This window comes from Coptis chinensis, chromosome 3, assembly GCF_015680905.1.
Source record: "Coptis chinensis isolate HL-2020 chromosome 3, ASM1568090v1, whole genome shotgun sequence".
NCBI lineage: Eukaryota > Viridiplantae > Streptophyta > Magnoliopsida > Ranunculales > Ranunculaceae > Coptis > Coptis chinensis.
Genome location: NC_141458.1, coordinates 80,991,964 through 81,018,318, shown reverse-complemented (window position 1 = coordinate 81,018,318; position 26,355 = coordinate 80,991,964). Strand labels below are relative to the sequence as shown.

At 36.6% G+C, this 26,355-nt stretch overlaps 2 protein-coding genes across 4 annotated transcripts; one reads left to right on the top strand and one right to left on the bottom strand.

Moving 5' to 3' along the window:
* Window positions 1-11,068: 11,068 nt before the first annotated feature.
* LOC147511054 (F-box protein At5g65850-like) lies at window positions 11,069-11,503 on the top strand. The gene has a single exon (XM_086598340.1). It carries the CDS (start codon window positions 11,069-11,071, stop codon window positions 11,501-11,503), a length of 435 nt encoding a protein of 144 aa, XP_086454466.1.
* A 2,191-nt stretch (window positions 11,504-13,694) lies between these two features.
* LOC147511053 (DDT domain-containing protein DDR4) lies at window positions 13,695-22,591 on the bottom strand. Of its 3 annotated transcripts, none has more exons than XM_086602888.1 (11): window positions 22,289-22,591; window positions 22,111-22,221; window positions 19,632-19,718; window positions 19,511-19,548; window positions 19,341-19,422; window positions 19,032-19,138; window positions 18,777-18,933; window positions 18,596-18,688; window positions 18,393-18,516; window positions 15,690-15,732; window positions 13,695-14,414 (listed from the first exon to the last, which is right to left on the bottom strand). In XM_086602888.1, the coding sequence occupies exons 1-11, from the start codon at window positions 22,445-22,447 to the stop codon at window positions 13,871-13,873; spliced, it is 1,545 nt and encodes a 514-aa protein (XP_086459014.1). In that variant the 5' UTR covers window positions 22,448-22,591; the 3' UTR covers window positions 13,695-13,870. The 3 variants fall into 3 exon arrangements, with proteins under 3 accessions (XP_086459014.1, XP_086459015.1, XP_086459016.1); XM_086602889.1 differs by having other exon boundaries at window positions 13,695-14,411; window positions 22,289-22,574; XM_086602890.1 differs by having other exon boundaries at window positions 18,777-18,903; window positions 22,289-22,574.
* Window positions 22,592-26,355: the final 3,764 nt, after the last annotated feature.

Here is a 26,355-nt window from a genome sequence, read left to right as displayed (position 1 = left end):
ATGTGAAGAAATAGATCTTCACATTTACAAATCTTACCACTTCTCATGGAAACATTCTCTAATACATAAATCATGAGTATAAGTTTTGGTTTTGTTTCTCCAAGTGTTAGATTACTTTTTCATGTAATTGCAAATTTTGAAATAATACTACATTACTACGTGTCACATCTTCCATTTTTTTTTTTTTTTTTTTTTTTTTAGATAATAACGTGTCACATCTCTTGCGGTTTTGCTGGATCCAAAGAAATAATGAATTATCATCCTGGACTAAACTTGACTAAGTATTTTTTAGTACCAGGGTCCAAACTGAAATCAGCTAATTTTTCCTGTGACGGTGCGTGATATCCCATGCCAATCTCGGTCACCTCATGTCTTTTGTGCACCAAAGAAAGAGTCAAGAATAGAACCATAATAACAGGGTGTTTCTTTTATTTTAAATTTAAATTGACAAACAACTGAAGAAGGCATTGGTTACAGTAAGGTGTAATCTTATATTAAGTGTTATGGATGCAATGCATTCGAATCATAGAACTTAGAGATAGTACGATAGCAAGTCTGTGTATTATATGTGCTTGTATTGGTAGTTGAGCTTCTAATAAGAAAATGAGGTTTCAATAAGAAATTGAGTTACCTATGGCCACCAAAAATTGTATAACATACGGTTGTACCCAGAAATGGGGAGAACTTGAATAGAGTTTCTTTGATCTTGGTACAAGTTCTTTCACTACTGTGTGTATACATTATTTATGAATTCAGTGTATGTAATACTAGGCTACAAGCCCACAGTAGTATAAGCATAATCACAATATCATGCAACATCTAGGAGTATTGTAAAAGATATAGCAATGAGTTCAGGTATGAATCTTATCCTTGACCCATTTATTTGTATTCACTTGGCATCTTTTTCTTTATCTATGTGGTAAGAACGATATGTATTATCTTTGTGACGGTCTACTCAGTTGAATGATACAGATTATCCGTACACTCAATGATATCGGGCAGCGGCCGGCCAGTAGGGAAAAAATGTTGTTCCAACTTCCAAGTACGAAAATGATGTGGTTTTAAATGGACTAATGGGGGTGATCGATATAGGTTGCATTTTCGTTAACTTATATATAGAATTTTGTTATTGGAATTGAACATTGGACGCACTAGGGACTTATTCCAAATCTTTTGGCTACTATTTCCAAGTTCTCTTCTAAAGACGCAACCAAGAGTGAAGATTTATTTGTGGAAGGCGTGGCTGAAGGACAAACTACTAATTCTGTCGTCGGTTTATGTAAACTTCCTTCGTCAACAACGTACTGTATTGTGGAAACGTCATCACGATCCTAAAATCCTAATTGACACACGTTGGAGACACATGAACCAATCAACCGTTTGTTAGACAAATCTTGTCACAGACTTTGTCGGTCGAGTCTTTAACCATGTTAGCAAAACAAAACTCGATTAGTTTTAGCATTTTCTCGGTAACAAGTAACAACACCAGTAATGTTTCAAATTCTCCAAAACTCCAATAGTGATTTTCTTAGGTAGGGCTGGTCATCGAGCTACTCGAGTCGAATTTTGATATACTCAAGCTTAACTTGCACATACAGAAGCTCGATTCGAAGTCGCCTTCGAGTTTAATATTGAAGCTCAAGTTCGACTCGTTTTACAATTCGAGCTCGAGTTCAGTTATTCCCGTTTGAACTCGAACTCGAGCTCAAACTCGAAAAAAATGTATATAAACATTAAAATTAGTATAAATTGTAAATTATAGTTGGGTATAAAATATAAAATGATGTATAAATTATATATTATGTATGGGCTTATAAAACGAGTAGCTTGCGAGCTACTCGAACTCGAACTACTCGCTATCTAGAATGAGCTTTAAATTAAGCTCAAGTTTGACTCATATTTTTGTGCGGACGAGTTTGAGTCGAGCCAAGCTCGAGTTACTCACGAACAACTCGACTTGATGAGCAAAATCTCCTTGATTGGGGAGAGTTAAAAACTCATAAACCTTTTCAGTTTATTCACCCGAATTTTGGACTTCAGAAGGGCCCAAACAATACTGGGCCTAAGTTTTATATAAAACATAAAGAAACGAAAAAGATTGAATGTGTGGTTCAATGGCTCTCTCCATCTCTTTTCAATGTATTTTAATGAAGAATCCAGCAAAACTTGATCCCAGATTCTCAAAACTCACAAGTGATGCATCTAGCAGTTCACGCGACGGGGAATAAATGTCTCCTTGCAACATACCTCCATTTAGATGCTCTATAGGCACAAGTACTTGGTAACATAAAAATATGGGACATAAGAATCATTTTGCCATTATTTTGCACTTGTGCTTACTGCTTACTACAATACTTCATGAAAGACTGAGGACATATTGCTGAATTACAAAAAAATAAAAAAAAACACAGGTGCAAACTTCCCTCGTCAACAACGTATTGTGGACGTGTAGTAGACTAAGTAATACCCCCAAACTGTGTAATACACTAATACCCACACATCAATTGTTTGTTAGAGAAAAATCTTCTCACAATTGTTTCGACCCCACCTACGTAGCAAACGTTTATTACTAGGGGTCTCTATTTTATTCATTTAATCGACAGGGCTAAAGCCCAATTTGCAATATCATGGATCAATGTACAGGCCCATTAACTCATGTGTCTAAGGCTGAACCTTAACCACATGGTTTGCCACTAATGTACATTGATTTATGTCCAGATTCATTTCTTATCAAAGAGATAATTATCAGTTGAGAGTTATAGTCTATCACAATTACTCAAACTACAAGATTACTTGAGCTACAAGGACTCTCTACTCTACCTCTATAAATACCAAACTATTTTTCATAAGGAACTATGTGGAAACTTGATCCCTAGAGAATAGATCTTGAGTACGTAGGCAGCCATTATTTGGTTCAGTTTCATCTCCCCCAACATCAAATTCCTCTGTTTCTTAGTGCGTTCTTTACCATTGCTCTCGTTGTGTTGAAGCAGTTTACTGCCGAAACATAATTGGCGCCGTCTGTGGATTTTTGAATCCATTATCACGTAAAACAATCAAGATGGTAAGCACAAAAAGCAGACCGAACAGACAGCATATTCCTCCTGCTAATAGGAATCGCAACCCTTGAAATTCAAGAGAAGGGTTGAACAATCAAGAACCTAGTGGTAGGAATCCAATCGAGTTGCTCGCTACCACAAAGGATCAATTCTCAACATCCAACTGAAAGTATAAGGAAAACCTTCATCCGCCGCTACCACAAACACCGATAGGAAAACGCCATCCTAAAGAAGGCATCAGGGGGAAGAAAGGAAGAAAGTATAAGGAAAACCTTCATCCTCGACGGATTTGGAGGCCGACTGAGATTTGGGAAGGACCAAACAAGGAAAAAGAACCTCGGAAGAAAGTTGAGGAAAATCTTCATCCTAGACAGGTTCGACCTAGCAGGGGAAGGCCGACCTAGATTTGGAAAAGAAGGCATTATGGAAGAAAGAAATAAGGAAAACCTTCATCCCGGATCGACCTTGACGGCGGGGAAGGCCGACCTCGCAGATTTGAGGAAAATCACCATCCTAGATAGGTCGACCTAGACAATGAAAGAATCCGCCATGGAAGAAAGTATGAGGAAAACCTTCATCCTATTTGGACCGACGACCGGGGAAGGCCGACCTCGCGGAAGATTTGAGGAAAATCGCCATCCTAGACCTGGAACGGGTTCGACCCGCAGATTTGAGGGAAAAGAAGCGTCCACACGAAGAAAGTATAAGGAAAACCTTCATCCCAGACTGGACCGACCTGACAGGGAAGGCCGACCTCGTTGACCTGAGGAAAATCGTCGTCCTAGACAGGTCTGATCCAATAAGGAAGGAAGGTGTCACAGAATCAACTAGAGGGAAGACCACAATCCCAGACAAACTACCGACCTAGATAGGCTGGTTACACATAAAGAAAAAGACAATCTCCAATCGAACCCGAACGTGTGTATCACCTAAAATCTCTAACTCTTGTAAGAGATAATGGCAGGTGTCATCTTCCACAGAGGCTCGACCGGGGGCGTCTGTCTATTTAAATCTTCTGGATAAAATGGATTTCACCCCACTTAACACGAAGTCCCTTTGATGTAACTTCCCACTCATCGTAAAGTTCATCTGAACCTTAACGGCTTGTCCGATTCATCCGTATCCGTTGCCCATTTAATTTCGGCGGTGGATGCCACTTCGGGATTCCAATGCCTATCTTTCATGGATGCTTCTTCAGGGTACTACCAGATCTCTTTGAATGTAGATGACCAAGAGTTCATCGCCTTCATTACCGACCAAGGCATTTTCTGCTACACTGTTATGCCTTTTGGTTTGAAAAATACCGGTGCAACCTACCAAAAGCTTGTCAATATAATTTTTTCCGATCTGCTGGGGATAATAATGGAGGCTTATATCGATGATATAGTCGTTAAATCGAAGCTTACTGGTGATCATCTTTCCGATCTTCAACTTGTTTTTGATAGGCTTAACAAGTATAACATGAGACTCAATCCCGCCAAATGTTCTTTTGGCCTCTCTTCTGGAAATTTTTTGGGATACCTCATGACTCGTAGAGGTATTGAGGCTAATCCTGATCAGATACGCGCCGTTATTGATATGCCATCACCAAAAAATAAGAAGAAAATTCAACGACTTACTGGTCGGCTTGCCGCTATTCATAGATTTATTTTTAAATATTCCAATCGTTGTCATCCCTTCTTCCAAACTTTAAAGGGGGCGGCAACTTGAAACGTTAATTGTGAGATGGCATTTCAACAACTGGAGAAATACTTGGTCAATCCTCCTATATTGACAAGTCCTTCAACGAGTCAATCTAGTGGCATATACCTGACAGCTACAACTCAAGCAGTTAGTGCTGTTTTTTTCATTGATGATGGTAGACCCGTCTTTTTTTATCAGTAAGACTTTAACCGAAGCTGAGTCTCGTTATTCAAAGATGGAAAAATTGCACTTGCATTGGTTCATCATGTCGCCGATTGAAACCATACTTTCGGGGAGATTGGTCAATTATCGCGAAAATCCCTTTACGCAAGATCTTTCGTAATGCCGCGGGGAATCAAGTAGATTAGCCGAATGAGAAAGTTATCTTAGTGCATATAGCATTATCTTTGAAAGTCGTACTACTGAAAAAGGACATGCTTTGGCTTCTTTGATAGCTGATTTTCCGATTGATGATTCTCCTATTGACGATTCCTTGCGCCAGGAAGAATTTATGGAAGACATTGCGCGCCAATAAGCGGGGCGGCGACCAACATGAAAACACAATTCCTAATCCCATTGACCTATGGATTGTTTACTCAGATGGCTCCCATAGTAAATCTGGGTCTGGAATAGGATGCATTTTTTTGTTAAACCCAGCAGATAAAAGATTGGGAAATCTGTGCGACTTGGCTTCGCCGCTTCAAATAACGAAGCCAAGTATGAGGCTGCCATTTGTGCCTTGAGAACAGCTTTGACACTGGGGGCACGAAAGCTCCAGTTATACACGGATTCTCGCCTTGTTGCCAATCAGTTTGGTGGGTCTTTTTAAGCAAGAGATGAGCATATGGTGGCTTATCTTAGTTTGATATGTAGTCTTGCTCGACATTTTGATAGCATCTCTATCACTCAAAGACCCCGAAATGACATACGTCATGCAGATTCATTGGCTTATCTCTCCGCCGCCATTAGAAGCGAAGGGTCAAGACACATCACTTTTGCAGTCAACTTTTCGTTAGTCTAAGTTTGAACGTTTTACGCTCGCTTAGTTCGTTACTCTCAATAAAAAAAATCTGACGAAGTTACCACATTTAGCTTCGTCAGTTTAAGTTTGAACGCTTTTACGCTCGCTTAGTTCATTATTATCATTACGAAAAAATCTGATAAAGTTACCACATTTAGCTTTGTCAATCTAAGTTTGAATGTTTTTTACGCTCGCTTAGTCATTACTATCACTACGACAAAATCTGACGAAGTTACTATGTTTAACTTCGTCAGTCTAAGTTTGAACGCTTTTACGCTCGCTTAGTTCGTTACTCTCAATAAAAAAACCTGGCGAAGTTACCACATTTAACTCCGTCAGTCTAAGTTTGAACGCTTTTACGCTCGCTTAGGTCGTTACTATTACTATAACAAAATCTTGCAAAGTTACCACGTTTAGCTTCGTCAGTTTAAGTTTGAACGCTTTTACGCTCGCTTAGTCTATTACTATCGTTCCGACAAAATCTGACGAGGTTATCACGTTTAGCTTCGTCAGCCTAAGTTTGAACGTTTTTATGCTTGCTTAGCCTGATTTTGCAAAGTTAAGTATGCATTGGGGGAGTTTTTCTCTACGTGGGGGCGTCTCGTTCTATTTCATTTCAACTGCATAAATCTACAACATTGTCAGTTTTCCGCAGGTATGTTATCTGACACAACAACAATATTCAATAACAAACCCATTTTTATTTTTATTTTTCATCAAAAGAAATTTTAGCTCTATAGTATTACATTTACACAATTATCTAATCAATTGTCTCTGTCAATTACGGTTGTTCGATTAAATCTTCATTTTTCTTCTTGAAATCTGCATTCGCCCGGCAAGCTTTTCGGTTAACTTTTTTCCATGATCATTCTTTTTCTAAGGCATTGTGCCGATCTTTCTACGAAAAATTTTCGAGCGAAAATTTTCGTCAGCTTCATTATTTTTTCTAAGGCATTGTGCCGGTCTTTCTACAAAAAAATTTTCCGAGCGAAAATTTTCGTCAGTTTCATTATTTTTTCTAAGGCATTGTGCCGATCTTTCTACGAAAAATTCTCCGAGGGAAATTTTTATCAGCATCATTATTTTTTCTAAGGCATTGTATCGATCTTTCTACGATAAATTTTCCTAGCAACAATTTTTCATCAACTTCATTATTTTTTCCAAGGCATTGTACCAATTTTTTTACGATAATTTTCCTAGCGACAATTTTCTTCAGCCGATCTTTCTATGAGAAACTTGCCGAGCGAAAATTTTCGATAGCTTCGTTATTTTTTCTAAGGCATTCTGCCGATCTTTCTACGAGAAATTTTCAAAGTGAATTTTTTTGACAGCTTCATTATTTTTTATAAGACATTGAGCCAATTTTTCCGAGCAAATCTTTCCAAGCAAATTGAAATTTTCTGATAACTTCGTTATTTTTTCTAAAGCTTTAAAGCATTGAGCCGATCTTTCTCAACGAAATTTCTGTCAGCTTCTTTAATTCGTTTATGACATTTATTGATTTTTGTGCGAATCCTTTCTCTGTCAACTCTTCATGAATTTTTTTTCGCCCGACATACTTCCGTTTCTACCTGTGACGACAAGAATAAATTTTTCGTTAGTCTTTCAAACTTAACCAAAATTTTCACAATAACTAATAAAACATACTGACTATCGAAAATCCATTCTTCAAACAACTTGAAATAATAAATTAAACTAATCTAATCACTAATCTCACCCGAGAGTTTTTCGTTCATCGTTTTTCGTTGCTTGGTGTCCTGATTTCCATACTTTGCTTTAGTTCGGTTGTGCACAATCGTTTCCCTTTGCCACAAACTTCTGCCACTGTCTTTCCATAATGTGTCGCATGAGTTTGCTCTGTCTTCCAGTTGCAAGGCGATGAGAGTAGTGTTCGAAATTTGGTAGTATTGCTTCGCGGGCCTCGCAGCCAAGATCTTGTTGTTCTTGTTCATTGCTTTTTTGTTTTTGTTGTTATATCTTTCGCAATGAGCCCTAATTACCTTGCTTATTTTCCTGTAAGTAGTGGATCTGTCCCTGGAGTCTGTTGAATCAGACCTCGAGGATAACAAAGTGTGGAAGACGATGTAAAAGCTTATAAAAAGATCAATTCTATCATTGACTCAGGGAGGTATCGCAACATTCTGGACGCTTTTACGCTCAAACATATTAAGATTGATCAGGCATCCACATATCATACGACTCTACGAGATTAAAGAGAGCCACACAGATATATACGCAGAGTCTGGAGAGCTTTTTTATTACATTGTAGAAAAGACTATGTTACAGGAGGACGAAGCTCGCAGCCTTTTTCAATAAATAATTTCTGGCGTGTAACTTCTTATTTAGAAACTAGAAATGAGTCCTTATGAGTTAGACTCATAAAAAAAACTGGACTCATAAGAGAGACCAACTCCTTTTCGCTTTTTGTTTTGACATGATGGTCAAACTTCTATTTTTCGGTTTTAGCTTTCCTTTTGAGTTAAGTAGGAAATCGTAATCCGATATTTTCACATGGATGTCTTTATATACACCAGTTTGTGGTTTCGCCCACAAATAATTAAATAGGCCCAACGTATATTTTCGATGGATCAAACAGAAAAACACTTGTCTAATCCAAACTCTTATCTAATCCGAATTTTTATCTACTCCACATTTTTATCTAATCCGTATTCTTATCTAATCCGAAGTTGGCATCCAGTTTTTAACTTCGTTTTATTTCTATTATTATGAAACTGCCCCTACATTTAATTTCAACGGTCTAATCCTAAAATCGCTATTCCGTTGGTATGCCTCATCAAAATCAATTTTCGTATTATTACATAATGCGTTCGGTACATTTTCGGCACTCAATTTCTTTTGAAATTTTTTCTGTGCATCTTTTATTTTTTCGGTGCATTTTTCAGCCATTTTTTAACTACATTGCGTCCTATATGCGTTAGTTTGATATTCTTTCGTTTTCGATAGTTCACGATTTTTTTCGATTGTCCATTTTCCTATCGTTTACGTTCACATGACACTTTGTTATACATTCCGCTTACTCTTTTCTTATTCCAAGTTTTCTTTGATTTTTCTTCTCTTCTTTGCCATGTGAACTTTGTTTGCATGACAAAGAGGGGGCGGTGTTTCGACCCCCACCTACGTGGCAAACGTCCATTACTAGGGGTTTCTATTTTATTCATTTAATCGACAGGGCTAAAACCCAATTTGCAATATCATTGATTAATGTACAGGCCCATTAACTCATGTGTCTAAGGCTGAACCTTAACCACATGGCTTGCCACTAATGTACATTGATTTATGTCCAGATTCATTTCTTATCAAAGAGATAATTATCAGTTGAGAGTTATAGTCTATCACAATTACTCAAACTACAAGATTACTTGAGCTACAAGGACTCTCTACTCTACCTCTATAAATACCAAACTATTTTTCATAAGGAACTACGTGGAAACTTAATCCCTAGAGAATAGATCTTGGGTACGTAGGCAGCCATTATCTTGGTTCAGTTTCATCTCCCCAAACATCAAATTTCTCTATTTCTTAGTGCGTTCTTTACCATTGCTCTCGTTGTGTTGAAGCAGTTTACTGTCGAAACAATGACATTGAAAACTGGATACAAATCTAGCTAACTAACCTCAAAGAATAATTAATGGAAAATCGAAAATCGGATGCAAATGCATCGACTAACCTCAAAGAATAATTAATGAGAAATAAAAAACTTGATACAAATGTATTGAGCTAATCTCAAAAAATAATTAGTGGGATGAAAATTGAAAACTGGATGCAAATGTAATGAACTAACCTCAAATAATAATTAACGGTAAATCAGAAACTGGATACAACACTGCAATGAACTAACCTCATAGAATAATTAATGGGAAATCGAAAACTGAATGTAACACTGCATGCAATGAACTAACCTCAAAGAATAATTAACGGGAAACGAGGAACTGGATACAAGTGCATTGAACTAATTAACTTCAAAGAATAATTGACAGACAATCGGAAACTGGATGCAAATGCATTCAATAAATCTCAAAGAATAATTAACGGGAACTCGAAAATTGGATACAAATGTATCAAACTAACCTCAAAGAATAATTAACGGGTAATCGGAAACAACATGAAACTGCATCAAACTAACCCCAAAGAAAAATTAACATAAAATCGGAAAGTGGATGCAACTGCATAAAACTAATCTCAAAGAATAATTAACAGAAAATTGAAAACTGGATGCAACTGCAAGAAACTAACTTTAAAGAAATAATAGAAAATGAACCGAATGCAATTTGATGCAAAATCAAAAGAAACTAACTTTAATGCAATTAAATGGAACTAACCTCAATGAATAATTAACGACAAATCGGAATCAGGATACCAATGCATGGAACTAATCTCAAAGAATAATTCAGGTGTAATTGAAAACTGGATGCGAATGCATCAAACTAACGTCAAAGAATAATTAACTGGAAATCGAAAACTAGATGCAAATGCATTAAACTAACCTAAAAAATAATTAACGGAAATCGGAAACTGGATGCAAATGCATTGAACTAATTAAACTCAAATGATAATTAACTTGAAATAGGAAACTTGATGCAAATGCATTGATCTAACCTCATAGAGTTATTAACGTGCAATCCAAAACTAAGTGCAAATTTATGGAACTAACCTTAAAGAATAATTAACAAAAATTGAAAAACGGGAAATCAGAAACTTGATGTAATTGTATTAAACTAACATCAAAGATGAATTAACAGAAAATTAAAAACTGGATACAAATGCAATGAACTGATCTCAAACAATATTTAACGGAAAATCAAAAATTAAATGCTAATGCATTGAACTAACCTCAAAATATTGTTGTTTTATGTGTAGTGAAAATGTCTCAACAAGTATATGATTGAGAATGACTTGCTATTCAAGTATATTCAATATGAATTTCATTTCATTGGACATTCTCACACAAATTTTTTATTAAACTTCTATTATTAAACAACAAAAAGAACTCGAAGGGTTTTTATAAAAGTGCGTTATTATTATTATTATTATTTTCTGGAGTGTGATTTTCATGTTACAAGAAATTTGGATGAGTGACCAATATAATATTCATATCTCATAAATAGATCTATCTACATAGTTCAAATATTTTTTAGAATAATTTAATATAACGGCACCGTTCGTAAGACGGGTTCGAAAACTAGTAGAAAATAAAAACATTGGCTTCGAACAAATGTACTCTATGTAACAAGCCAGAGAGTTATCGAACAAAAAAAGACTAACGAGCCAGAGAAAGTTTCCAAGAATGGGAAGACCAAGATCAAGAAAGATACAATGGAACGTCTCGCTCCCAGAAGAAATCTTGATGGACATTCTTTTGAGATTACCAGTTAAGGGATTGTTGCTATGCAAGTCTGTATGTAAATATTGGCAGAGAGTAATCAGCAGCTCTCAGTTTGTCAAGTTACAGATGGATCGAGGAAATCAAAACAACCACCGACTAATCTTCACAGCAAAACCAAACACAGGTATTACCTTATTATACACATTAGAATACGAGACATCTAAGGTTGCGATAAACTGCAATTTGTCACTTCCACGCCAACTCTACATGGTTGGCTCATGCAATGGATTGGTTTGTTTATCGGACAAGGAGACCTACATGGCCTTGTGTAATCCTGCTACAAAAGAACATAAGTTTGTTCCGTTTGATTTGGTTGAAGAAGTACCTGCTGATTAAACCCGAAGGTCACAGTTGGATCTTTGTCACGATCCCGTTACAGATAAGTACAAAGTATTGAGATATGATATGTATGCTTGCAAAACTGCTGGTGTTAGTTTTGATGCTGATTATTTTAAAGCCTATGTATATACACTAGGCACCAATGCTTGGAGAAGTATTCCAAGTCCTTACCGCATGCCTAGTACGGGTGATGTGGCGGCGGCACATCTGAATGGAGCTCTTCATCGGTTTAAACTTAGTGACCAATCTAGATGGAAAGACACACCGCAATGTTTTGACATACATTCCATCATATCCTTTAATATAAGGAGCGAAGAATTCCGACAAGTAGCATTAAATTTTGATTATGGTGTTAGGTTAGATTGTATTTCATATGCTTTGGGGGTGTTGCAAGGATGTCTTTCCGTGTGGCGGGTAAATTCTATCGAATGTTACACTGAAATTTGGGTGATGAAGGATTATGGCCTGGAAGACTCTTGGACTAGACTGCACACTGTCCGTACAGTATTTTGCCATTAGTAGTTCGAAGAAATGGTGGAATTTTGCTACGATCAAGAGCAATCAATACACATCAGAAAGGGGATCTCTATGTATGTGACCCGATAAACAATGTTGTTACTGAATTTGGTCAGTGTCACAAATTGAATGGACGTTATGCCATATGTGGAAAGCCTTGCTTCTGTTGCTTCCTTTTCTAGTGCAGTGACAATCAAAAACAATAACAGAATCCGGGACAAGAAAAGAAGTGCCAAATGCCTATGAACCTTGTAGTTTCCAGCATTTAAATTTATTTTGATCGCATTATTTAAGCGTACAAATGATTTTACCTTTTTGCATTCAGAGGTTAACTTTCTTGCATCTGTTGTGCTTTCAATGATTAGTACTTGTCTGCCTCATATATACAACTTACGTTCATGCCTAATGGTTATCCAGATCTTTACATGCGCGCTTTTCAAACTGAGCAAGATGTTCATTGGACTAAAAACTGCAAATCTTATCCATTCTCAATGCAATCAGTCACGATTTTTCTAGCCATTTTGTCAGTGAATCGATATGGACATGGTATCTAATTTTACTGTCATCATAACTAATCACATTTGAGAGCAATAATTTAAGTAGCTCAATAGAAGGTACATGAGGGGTGAAGGGATTCCTCGCATGAGTGTATAATACTAACACTCAGTAGCAATTACATTGTAAGAACTAAAATCTTTCTGGTTGTCCTGTTTTAAGCAAAGAGTTCATTATACGTCAAGCTTAACACCAAGTTCGATATTTCCGTGAACATGTGTTAGCAATCCACTTCACTTTGCCATTTTAGTGATTCTAACATGAAAGAGTGGTTACAACAATTAGTTAAATGCTTAAGGACTGCTGAGGACTCACGGTACTGGAACCCGATTCTTAGAGCATGCATGACTTTGCCATTTTGACAAGCGTTAATATCTATGGTTAAGGGCAACGAAGTCGTGTCTCAAAGCAGCTAAATCTCTGAACCTCTCAAATGTGTTGGTGGAGACAGATCATAGTCTACTTCGTAAGCTTGTAACAAGAAAGTCCTCTCTCCTATTCCAGCTTCGGTGAAGGACATAAGCATTGAAATTTTGGAACTACAGGGACACTAATCATGCTGCAGATGCTTGGCGAATTTTACAGCTCATCGATCATGCTGAAACTTTGAATTGGAGAGACTGGAGCTCCGCAATTTATCACTCGGAGTTGAAGCTTGACAATCTAAGACAATGGCTACCAAAGTTTTCTTTGTTTGGAATGGAATCCCACCCCTGTTCTCACTTCTCAGGAAATGGAATAAATAGAAGCATTATTGTCTGGTGCTTTGCCAAACATAGGGAAACTTTACACTTGTAAGACTTTTACTCCTAGATTTTGCTTGTAGTCGCAAACTCGCAGTGAATACAAAATATATATGATGGCCGGATTCGGCTCTATTTTATGTGTTTTCATTTGTAGCTCCAGCCTAAAGATCAGCGGAAGGAAATGCTTCGACTGGCAAATGCACATCCATTGCCATTTACATAATCCAAGCGTACTCGAGATAAAATTATCAGTGTGAATGGTATTTTTGTCCTATTAAAGTGAAAGAACATAGACGTGAAGATTTGACAAGAGAAGTTGGATTTCAAAGTTTGCTATATTTTCGCTATATAAGTAAACAGAAAGCAATCAATTTGTAAACCAAAACTTTCCTTTGACCCAAAACAAAATAGAATCTGGTTCAAGATTTTTAATCTCAAATTTACAAAACAGATGGACATTTTCCTTCATATATAACCAGATTCCTAAGTCAAGGAAATCATCTTTGTGCATTTTGAATCAACTTTTACTGGAAAACTGTTGGTTTCTTCATTCATCTAGTAACCCTTCAAGAACATCCAAAGACGACTCCTCATCATCTGATGTCTTAGTAGCAGAACTTTTTGGCGAACTTCCATCATCAGAATCAGAAACTGTGACTGACCCATTATCAGAATTACTAGAACTATGCCTCGGTACTTCTGCATGGTTCCTAGTTTCCAAATCAGCATGGCCAGTTATTCTCTTACTACGACGTAGACCAGCAACATCTCTGGTTAAGTTACCCTTCTTCGCAGCTGCACGTGTGGCAGGACCAAGGATGCTGCTTTCCTCCTTGGAACTAACCAAATCTTCATATATGTCAGTACCGTTGTCCTCATCATCGTTCTCATTTTCATCATTCTTGTCATCATAATCTTCATCACCACTTTCACTACTGTCACCAACAGCCCCTCTAAACTTGTCTTCATCATCAGTATCATGTTCCTTGGTGCCACTGCTTACGACAATGCCATTTGAGTTAACATCTTTACTGCCTGCATGTATTGCACCTTTCTGCTCTTGCTGTGACTCTTGAGTTGTCTTCAATCTCCTGATCAGCAATTTAACATGCCTAAGAAACCAAATTTGGATATTCTGCATAGCTAAGAAAATACTAGGGAAAAGATAAAGTTCTTTTCCACGATAAATGGATCAAGATAAAATGACAGAAAACACTCATAAGCATGTGGTCTGCTTCGATGAAAATGACAAACTAACCCTATTGGGTATGTTCACATATGTCACTCACTTTTAATTTGCAAGAAACAAATACACACCCAAGACTATTCAAAAAGTTCAAAACTAATTCAGAAATCCCCATATTAGCCAACAAAAGTTCAAAACTGATTAACACAATTTACTTATAAATTATAATACACGTAAATATTTATGTAGGAAAATGCTACTGGAAAAATAGTATCCATTAACGAGGTGTTGTGTACGTAACTCATGAGTACATTGCCTGTTAGCATTCCCTGTATCATTAATGAAATATGATGCTTCTGATCATAGCAGATTTCAACTACTAGTAAAATTTTGTGATTCAGTGCAACTGTCATGTCTGAATTATCAACCAAGAAAATCTTTTAATACTTTAATAGAAACAAAGAGGCGTAGAAAGTTAGACAATGGCAACAAGGAAAAAAGGAATACTCGATTGTTGACATAGTAAAAATGTTCTGTGGGAACTCAATATTTCTAGTAAGGGAGTAAGAAAACACTAATATTCTAAGAGATTTAAGAGCTCCTTGTGCAGCTCAAAAACTTGTTTAATCATCAAAACGGAGCTCATTGAATCTGCCACTAAGGAGTGCTATAGAACCTTGTTCTAGAAACAGCACCCTGTGTTTGGTAAGAGTAACACAGCTTTCCAACAGTTGTTCTCCAATGTGACATGCGAGTGCATATTTGCATGCTTTCTCATTAACACACATGAATGGCCGGAATACCAGTCTTTCGAGGACTAAAGCACCTTAAACAAAAATGATATGAACTTCCTATCATGTTTGAACTTTGATTGATAGTTAATGTGGATAAACTTGCACACCAACTAATCTGTACATGCATTGTGACATGATACATGACAGTACACCTGAAAGCTGTTCCACCACATTATCTTCTTCAAATAGTAATATAATGTTAAGTCGGAAATGCATAAATATAGATAGAATCTACAGATATTTTAGAAGTTGCTCATATACATATCACACTTTCATCTACAATAACTTCAATCTAGGATTTTCTCGAAACACATGTGACTCGGATGAACTATAAGAGAGACAGAGATTATACTAAACTAGGTACTATAGAATCATAGAGAACTTACTTATTTAGCTGTAAGGCCTCATCAATGCATCTGTCATACTCAGCTGTCAAAATCCCAAATTAAGAAACATGTCATTACATCAGAGGGACAATATGATGAAAAAAAGAAAGAAAAACAATCAAGTGGAAATAATAGCAAGGAAACCACCAAAAAATATAAAGCACCTATCTTCAACCTCTTCTGTTATACTCCACCTCTTTCTATTATACTTTAGACAGAAAAGGTATCTGACTTGAATACATAAAATTGCCGCCAGTAGTTAAAGGTGCCCCGTAGTTAAATACTTGGCTATTTTTGCGGACAATGGAACAACCGGTATCATTGTATTACCATAATAAACGTCTCATTTTCTAAATGTCAAAATGTTCATTGTTTTGTATTTCAAACTGGCAAAAAGGAGAATCGAGTGATCTCATAATTTTTTTTCAAGACTACCATAAATTGAACCCACTTTTCGAATAGACTGCGTCCTCAATAATAGATAAACAAATGAATATTTCAACACTTTTTTTTTGCTCCGTAAAGTTGAATCTCATTAAAAGTAAAAATAAAAGCAGCCGAGGAAGCCAACTGTTACAATGAAACCAAAGAAAAAACAGGGCCATAGGAGGCTAACCTGAGAACCACAAATCCCCCTACAAACCACCCTACATTTAAATACAAAAGCCTATCCCACCTTACCACTCAAAAGGAATGCTCATAAAGTCTTTAAAAACCTTAGAACACTGAAATAATAAAGCCTTGATTGGCATGATAAGCTCCTACTTAGATGTTGAAACTCCTTTGAAGTGATGACGATTTCGCTCAATCCAACTAACCCACAGAATAGCAAAAGCTAACAAGCTCCAAAGACAATTACCTGATGACATGAAAGGCCCAAGACCCCAACCCTTTATCAAACCCACCACTCGACTAGGACTCACCCAAGAGACATTAGACTCTAAATGGAATGACAACCAGATCCATAAAATTGTCTCATCCATGTATTTCGCTCATAGTAAAAACACTGAAGCCAAACTGGTGGAAACCAAAACCGAGATTGGATCAAGAACCTATTATACACTCGATCCTAACAGTAAGAAATTGGATTATAGCTTTTGTAGCATGCTCCTTGACCATAAATAAATATAGATAGTATCAACAAACCAATCGATTTTGGTTTTTTAACTTTATGGGACCCAGGCCAAATGGGTCCCAACCTGAGTGCCTTCATGCACCCGAGGATAGCTTGGGGAAAACCACCAATCATGATATTATGTATAGAAATATCATACACTTGAACGAACTGATAAGTGAACATGTTTAGGGACTTCGCAGCACCTCGATTGGTAAAAAAAAACAAATGAACACTGTCATCTGACAAACTTGATCTCCAACTTAACTTGACCTGATCCACAACAATACAGGTTCCAACCAGAGTACCTTCATCATGGAACCAATATTGCACATTTCTTCCTATTGCAGATCTATGTAGGGAAAGTAGTTTCCAAGTTAAAATCAAATTCTAATAAAAAGGGTAAAGTAATACCAAAAAAACTAGCAAATTTTTAGTACACGAAAAATGGGCTGAGAGAACATGTTTGTCACTTTGTCCTATTCAAGATAAGGATAGATAGTAAAACATTTGTTGTTTCTGTTCTCTTTCTATCAGTATTAAGATCAATATTTTGTTTACAGATTTGTAAACTATAATACTGCTTCCTAAACAATTTTTTTCAGTTAAGAAACCAATCTTCACCACAAGGCCAGCACATAAAGGAAGTCGCTCTTTTACGACTCAGTCTCTCTCTCTCTCTCTCTCTTTGTTTTTTTTTTTGATTGGCAAGCCTGTTTGTAGGGCTGGTCATCGAGCGAGTCGAGTCGAGCTTTAGCGAGTTCGAGTCGAGCACGTGTGTCTCTCGAGTCGAGCTCAAATTCTTTCGAGCCGAGCTCGAGTTGGCTCATCAAGTATCCGAGTAGCTCTCGAGTCTGGATCTTGACGGTTCAGAGCTATATGTTCGAACTCCATCACAAGTTTTCAATATTGATCTGATTTGTTTTGTGCATAAGTTTGAATTCGAACATATTCTAGATACAAGTGAGTAAAAATAGATATATAATACTTACTAAATATCAAAATAATATGCAAAGACAATCTCACGATATACGAGAGTGTGATTACAATTCACTGAAATAACAATGAACCTCTATCTAACAAGTATTATAAGGTGAACACATTATTGTTGCAATCAATATGTGATAAGCTATTATAATTCAACACACTATTATAACAATTATCTTGTGTTTTAACAAAATTATCTAAAATACGAGTAGTTTCGAGTAGCTCGCGAGCTACTTGATTTCGAGCTCGACCTGTAAAATGTGCTCATATTTTTAAATGAGTGAGCTCGAACCGAGCCCAAAACGAGTCGAGCACCGAGTTGCTCACGAGCATCGAGCCTGATGACCAGCCCTACCTGTTTTAAATGAGATCAGTAACTCTTTGATGCTGGCAGGGTGCGAGCCCCAGACCTCTGGTATCATCACCCAAAGGTTTTACCAATTTGCTAGTTGGTGCACGACTCGGTCTCTTAACTAAATAAAATGTTTGTTTTTCTAGTAAGAGTTTGTGTCATGACACTCAAAGATAGTATATTATATAATTAGGGTATAGAGAATCGTGTGAACTGACTGGAAATATACAAATGTAGATATACAACATACCAAATGTGTAATTGACAGGTTTGCGACTGCGACAGGAACGAGCATTCTCAAGTCTATAAGAATTTAGATAACCATTCAAAAGCTTTTCTTGCTTTTCTTGTCGTTTCAGAGCCCTTTCTTTTTTCTGTCACACGTATGACAATAAGATTAAGTAATAACTTTATATTAAATACTTACTTACCAACAGGAAACTAAACACTTACCTTTTGAATTCCATCAAGAACAGGTATTATTTCATTCTTAATAACCTCCCCAACAGCAGCCTCATCCACAATTTCACTAGACGAGAGTTTATCCTAAGATTATACAGAAAGAAAATATAACATCTGAACAGGGTGTTGCATAAAAAAAATAACAGCGATAAACTCAAGCCTGTACGCTTACCGATATCTGCTGAAACTCATCAAGATTAGTCGCTAGTGTTTCCCATTGACGACTATTTGTTGGTTGTGCTAAGCGGCCCTTCCCCTTCCTTGGCGTCATCTGAACGTTGGTTACTTCCCTATAAAGCCTGTAGCCAATAACTGCATCTCCATCACTCCTTTAAACAAATCAACAAGGATTTCAGCAATTATATGCCAGTAAGTGATATCTTTTACAAGAGAAAGTTAGCGAAAAAAAAAACAATCAGGCAATCACCAGTAAGCAACTCCAGTGCCGTCTCCCCCTGTCCTATCTTTACGGAAAGTACAAAGGTCAGTTCCTTCTTTCAATGCATTATTGATATAACTAACAGCATCAGGTTGCTGCATGAGATAGGTTGGTTCACATTAGGAAGAATGAAAACCACGAAGTATTGTGAGCCACGTTTTTTATCTGGAAAACGTGTCAGAACGTGGAAACTGGAAAGTAATTTTAGATAGCACGTCAACCGTAAGTATGTAAAGTGCTACATGCACACTCAGGCAATTACATATAATAGTACAAGAGATAGGATAGTTAATTTACAAAGGCACGAATTTCACAAAGTGCTTTTAGGATCAACAAACGGTTTATTGGATGAAGTTCCTTGTATTTAGATGTTTCCTCTCTGCACAAGAAAGGAGAAGAAATATAGTTATGGCTCAAGTGACATCAGAAGTAAAATCTAAACAAATGGACAAGAAAGGACAAAATACCCATTAGATGCTTTGAGAGGAATCTCACTTTCTGCCACCTGCACCAAGGCAAATTTATAGGCACAATACAAAAAGATAAACAGAATAAATTTACAGTTACAGGAACTTCAGAATGACCTACCCAGGGCCACCACGAAGCTAGTTTTTTGCATAGCACTGTCACCCACGCATCAGAACCAGTCAGGTTTTTGCTAACAGGTGGTATCCCCTGTTAAACACTTTCACTAAATTAAAAATCAACTACCAAAATCCTTAAAAGATATTATGTTAAACAATTATTACATCAGAATTGTTTTCAGTACCAGGAAACCAGCAAATCGTTCCATTCACCTAGGCCGACAGCATTAGGATCCTATGTTTAGCAATTACTAATTACCTTTCTGCCCCTTGAAAGCTTGTTCTTCCAATTGAAAGAAATGGCATCAGGTCAGTGTCGATAGAGTAGGCTAATGACAAAATCGAAGTCTGGTAGAATGTTGGGTTCTATGTCAAGTAATTAGCTTTTGGATCCTTGACTGCTCAGCCTTTTGACTATTCCCTAGTTAGTAAAACACATATATCATTCCTCACCATTCAACTTTATCCCATTAGTCATTTAGCTCAATCAAAGGCCTTAACCCTTCATTTCTAGTCTTGCGGACCTCTTTTCTATATTCGATGACAGTTGAGATTTAAGAAACAAAAAACAAAAAAGTGAAAGAAGTAATAGAAAGAGCATAAGGGAATCAATAGACCTACTTAGAAGCTAGAGATAAAAGTAAGACCATGTAGATTCCACCGGTATTTTTAAAAAATTTAAATCCCATTTTAAGTTAGAACAGAAGAAAGTCAGCCGCTTACAGTTCCTCAGCAAGGACACAAAAGAATATGGTTTGATATCAATACAAGCCAATCTAGGAAATTTCAGATTAGAAAATAAAATTTTCTTGTTGGTCACACAAAATAGTTTCTATAATGTTTTCCGATATCTGTTTGTAAGAAAAACAACATACGACAGCTGTAGTCTGGACTCTGGAAGAAATAATGAACAAATGATCCTATTCTAGTTGTAAAAATGGAAAGGTTCTAATTAAATGCGCATCTAGGTATCCACAATTGCATAAATTTGATGACATAAGAGATATACAGTAAAGTTGTCCCTCTTTGTCATTCTTATTACAGTAAAAACTGCTTTGTGAAATACAAGTTGATTGCCCAGACATCCGGAATCTTTTGAATACCTCTAAAACATGCAAGAAAACAAAATGTCATAGGTTTAGAATCATGAATCCTTCTAACAGCATATGTACATAAGTTTGCAATTACAAATTGAAATCAAAATTGTTTTGTTTTTGTGGAAGTAGGTGGCAAAAGTATCAGATTGAATTTACTGGGGCAGATGGAAGGTCTCCAATTTAACTGACAAAGCATCCTGATAGACACTGCCACAATCAAAACCTTGCTTATTTCGATACAAGCTTTGCCAGCTTCACTCTGGTATCAAAGAACTCCAGAACATCTATATTGAAGCTCTTCAATAAAAGCTAGACTAAAAGGTGAATATAAGACCCAAGCAAGTTAACTTGCCTTCCCCAAAGAAGATAGTACAATTAGGTACTCTCTCTTGTTCAGTATCTGTACATAACAGCCGGGTGACATCGTGTTGTATTACCAACCCTGCAGCTGGCTCCAAATCCAGTAGAAAAAAACTGGGAGTTTGTCAACACATGTTTTCATTTATATCTAACGATATCACTCAAAATCATTAAATTTTCGGATATTGCACGTTTATTTCTCTATATATGAATATCGAGATCTGAATGCAAAATAAGCAGGACTCCAAGTATCTTCATAGATAACCTATTTCTAAATATAACGACTGTGGTGTGATTTTACATAAAAAAAATCGATTTGGAAGGCACAGACGTTGTTTCATAAATCTTTACCCCACATCAAATATGACAAGGCATAGTCTGATACCTTAGGCTCGAATTATAGGTTGTTAAAAGAGTGTGAGAAAGAGAGTAAGAAGCATCAAGGATCAAATATTAACTTGAGAAAGCAGTTCCTTTCTGTTGTGTGGAGGCTGCTACTGACCTAATTAACTTGAGAGAGCATTTTCTTACAAGTGGGTGAAATGGACTATAACCCACTAATTAGAAGATAGTAATGTAGTTTGTCAACATTTGAAATAAGGGATCAAGAAGTCAAGCAAGTTAGTTAATCGACTAAAATCAAAGGAAATTGCAACCCTCCACTTTGTGATAGTTAACTGCATTAATAGAAGCAAAGCAGATGCAGCACCCTTCTGGAGGCATTGTGAAACAAAACCTCCTTTGGGACTTTCAATAAACGCATACCAAGTCACTGACTCTAAAATCCAGATCAAGTATTTCACCTTGGAGCTTCCTGGTATGTTTTATCATAGGCAAGTAGCATACACTAAACATATATGTCATGTTGTCTACACCCATATGTTTGCTTGTTAAAGAATTAATTAATTAACTTCCACGTGAACACTGTAAAGTATGAATCAACAGTATATGGGCTAAAATCAAACATTAGCAACATGTAAACATATATAAACATAAATTAAATCAAAAAAAAAAAAAAAAAAGTACCTTCAAAAGAGAAATGTGCAACTGAGAAAGAAGAGCATTAGGTGTAATAATAGCCGTCTCAATCTCTTCAGCGGATATGTCCAATTTAGCCTCAATAACCGGCTTAAAAACCTAATGACAATAAAAACCCAATCAATTTAAAATCAGAATAAATAACAATGACAAATAAGAAACTTACACGTATGAAATTAAGAACGGAAGCTAATTCCCAACGCTGACGAAGGCGTGACCTAACAACATCAACCGCTTCAGAATCGGGTAAATCAAGAGATGGGGTTTGATGAACCAACTCCTTTTTTTTTGGCACTAGTCTTTTTCGTGCACGCTTTCCAGCCATATTATTTTTTGGCGGGAAAAGTTACAGTTTTGAAATTTAAAACGGGAAATCGGTCAGTTGAGATTGACAGAAATGACTATGAGGGGGAAGATGAAAGAAGCTCCCGCTTAAAACTCTTTTTTTACCTTTTAACACCGGGTTATTAGCTTTTTCTTTTTATTCTTCTTCTGTTTTACTACTTGGTTGCCCACGTGTTAAACTCTTGGTTGACTCACAAGCTAGTTCGTATCATTAAAAACACATCAGAACAGAATAGAGCAAGCACAAACTCAATCACATATCTCAAAAGATATAAATACCATATGGCTCTACAAGACTAGACTCGTTTACAACTTCAATTCGTTTTCATTTTTCAATATAATTAATTGTAAAGTTTATGTTTCGTTTAACCTTACAGGTGGAGGTTATTTGGAGGAGATAGAATGGTTGATTAGGTTTGAACCGAGTTCGTATGGACGAACTACCTACGTATCAAGTTCTCTCTCTGAGGGGAACTTGAATCAGGTCAGATGTAGTTCCTCATTCTCTTTATATGTGCAAGGAGCCCGTACCTCTTGCTTTTTTGCTTCAGGTCACTTATGAGCCATGAAAGTGAGTTATAAAGAATCAATGAGCTGTGTGCTTGAAGCCTCGGTCTTGATGGCTGTAATAAAAGGCTTACGCTACGAGCCGTTGTAGAGCGAGAGGAGTGAGTGCTAGGGAGGTTGCTTCATGGTAAGATCGCATACTCGACTCGAGTCACTTTGAAGCGAGCTCATAAGACGAGTACGGGAGATTGGTTGGTGGTGACATCCCTCTGGGAGCGAGTTGAATAGGTTGCTTGCCTGAGTGGAGTCGCTAAAAGGTGAGCTCTGAAGACGAGGATATGACATCCCTCTGGGACCGATGATATTACACTTTTACTACGTTTAAAGATTGATTCTCTAATTTGGTGTAAAAGCGAACTCAAAGTTCCTTACTCACGATCTTCGCGTTCGTAAAGTTGAAGTAAGGATCGAACCAACCTAAAGGTTAGGACATCTACAACTTGGTTGTTACTCTTAGGGAACTAGTGAGTAAGTTTATATTAATACTAGGTTTATTTTCTACACAAACATTAAAGAAAAACATTAAGATTCGAAATATGAAACTAAGACAAAATACAATTTAACAAAGAAAAGGTGGAGAGCTAATCCTCCTCATGTGAAAATAACATTTAGTTGTTGATTTGAAAAGGTTAATTTGATTCTTCCTAGGCTCATAGACAAGCCCTAATGGAAGAAAACTTGATCCCTAACATGTATGGCTCATTTCTAAACTCATACATGTTAGCAATTGGAATCAAGTAATGACTTATCTCTAAGCTCATTACTTGATTCCTAACTAGACACTACACCAACTATCATTTTGGGATAGGATGTAGGTCTAGTTGTTCTTCCTAACAACCTACCAAGCCAACAACAATTATTTTCCCTCACATGAGTTGGATTAACTCCCCAAAAGGGAAGTTAGCTCATGATCCTTGGAATAAAGGATTACAAACTTGAAGAACAAAAAGAGAGAGAGGAAGAGAAAGAAGAAAAACTAACTAAACTCACTTGTTTTTTATTTATTCTCTAGAAGAAAACCAAAGTTTCCTCTATTAAAACTATTACAAACTTTCTTACTAAAAACTAAAAACTAAATAATAAGAATGACTAAGGAACTAAAATAATACAAGGTAAAGAAAAGAAGTCAAGGGAGTAAATGGAGTGTCCCCCCCTTGTTTTGTTTTCTTCTTTATTTGAGAGACATCTCATTTTCTCCCATGTGAAACATCAAACCACATTTACTTCATTTTTATCCACCACATTAAAACAAAGTGACACCTTGTCTTTTTTTCACTATTAACACCTAATCTAATTAATTACATGCAAGGTGTCAACTTTGCACCAATAATTTGTCATTTTTGTCTTGACATGCTCCATGATTGATGACTCATCCAATCTTGCGGGCCCGTATAGTGGGTCCTATGTGCGATCGATGGCGGTCCGGTCTTTGGGCAATTTTACAACTTCCCGCCTATGCGTAGAGTTCATCGCCCTGATTGTCTAAGCAGCTCACTTGTCGCATTCGGAGTCCTGGTTCAAGAGGTAGGAGCTTCGGAAGTTTGATGTTTCTGTGCGGATTTGGAATAATTCATATACATGTCGTTTCTCATGCTTTATTGCAGGTTTAAACCATATTTCCATGTTTACTGCGAATACCTGCAAAAGTATGAAAACATATTTATTTCATGATTATTAAACACATAGTTAACCAAATTTATATGTCTCAACGGGATTTCATAATACACTTTTGGGTGCTTATCACACTACCCCCAAACAACACTTTGCTTGTCCTCAAGCAAAGAAGAGACATTAAAATAGATAAGTGGCCAAAAATGTGTAGTCCTAACTAATTCTCATTTCGAGGAGTGCGGTTGCATTGACCATATGCAACAAGGCCTTAAACCACTAGGAATTCCCTAGTGGACGAGTTATAGCCTCGTAAGAGTTTTCCAGAGAAGATACTCACAAACTTCATTTATACTACAACGATTCAGTGATAGAAACTCGTTTCCTAAATTAATCTCAGATATCCATACATCTCCTTCAAGAGGGAACGAGGATTGATTTCTTTGAAACTCGAGTTAATATGTATTCAATAATTAAAACATCTACATATGATCATGCATGCGATGAACTTTTCATTGAAATGTACTAGCAGGGGTTGTTTACGAATCTTTTGGAGAGTGTACCTAAATGGGTTCTCACGGTATGTGTCAAAACACAATTTCACTCAAAAAATTTTCTACTCGGGTTTTGTTAACTCCGGTTAATGCGGTACACGCGTTTCCTCACATCTCAATGACAAATGAGGAGGGCGATGTCGATCAATCACGTCTATTACTTATTATCACACCACCCTACTCCTAATTGAGCTAGAGGTCTTTCTTAAGTATTGTGGGGCTTAGGTGATAGTGTACAAGAAAATGAAAATGGATAATTAAAATTTACGAGTATAAGAGAATTGGGTCTTCATATATTTACACTAGAGAAATCTTTGTTTTTTTCCTTCTTCTAACCGAAGTTTTCCAACCTTGTTCTTAAGCCTCTAATGGATTTTTTTTTTTTTTTTTTTAACCGGGCTTAAGAATATGATTCTATTTTTCTTTCTTGAAGCAAGTGGCGACTTTTATTTGGGACAAGTCTTTCTCTTTATTCTTTCCACATTTCATCCTATTTCTCATACTCATCACTTAGGTAGGTTCTTTTATTTGGTTTAATAGATGGGTAAGGAATTTTTTGGTGAAAGTGAAAGGTTTGATGAAAGGTTGATGGAGTGACTAGCGGTAAAATTTGTAAATGTAAGAATTTTTAGCTATGTCGATCCAAAGATGGCCTAAATTCTCACTTAGGGTTGGTGGTGATCAAGTAAGTAGATCGTGATTTTTCTAATCGGAAAACTACTCCTCCGTGTCATCACACACAAATCACTCATGTCAAGGTTTTGGTTAGATTTTCACAGGATTTATAGTTTAAGTAACTAACCGTTGGTTCCGTAAACTTACTTGCTATGTACAATCAATGATACTCAAGATACATGAATGTTCATGAAAAGATGTATAAACTATTGCATACATATTATCTTAAGTTTCTTAAAAAACAAATCCTAATTCGGATACTAATGTGAGATTTCTAGACAATTTTCATCATTGAAAAGGAAACAAGACTTTGTCACTAAGTACAATTATTAACATGAAATAAAAACTATATACATGTTACAATTTGCCTAATATTTGCTCTGAGGTTAAAGCACCCCCAAATGTAATGATGCTTAGTCCTCGAAGTATCAATAATTAAAGAGAGAAAGTACTTGAGAACCGTGAGCAAAATTAGGGCTAGATT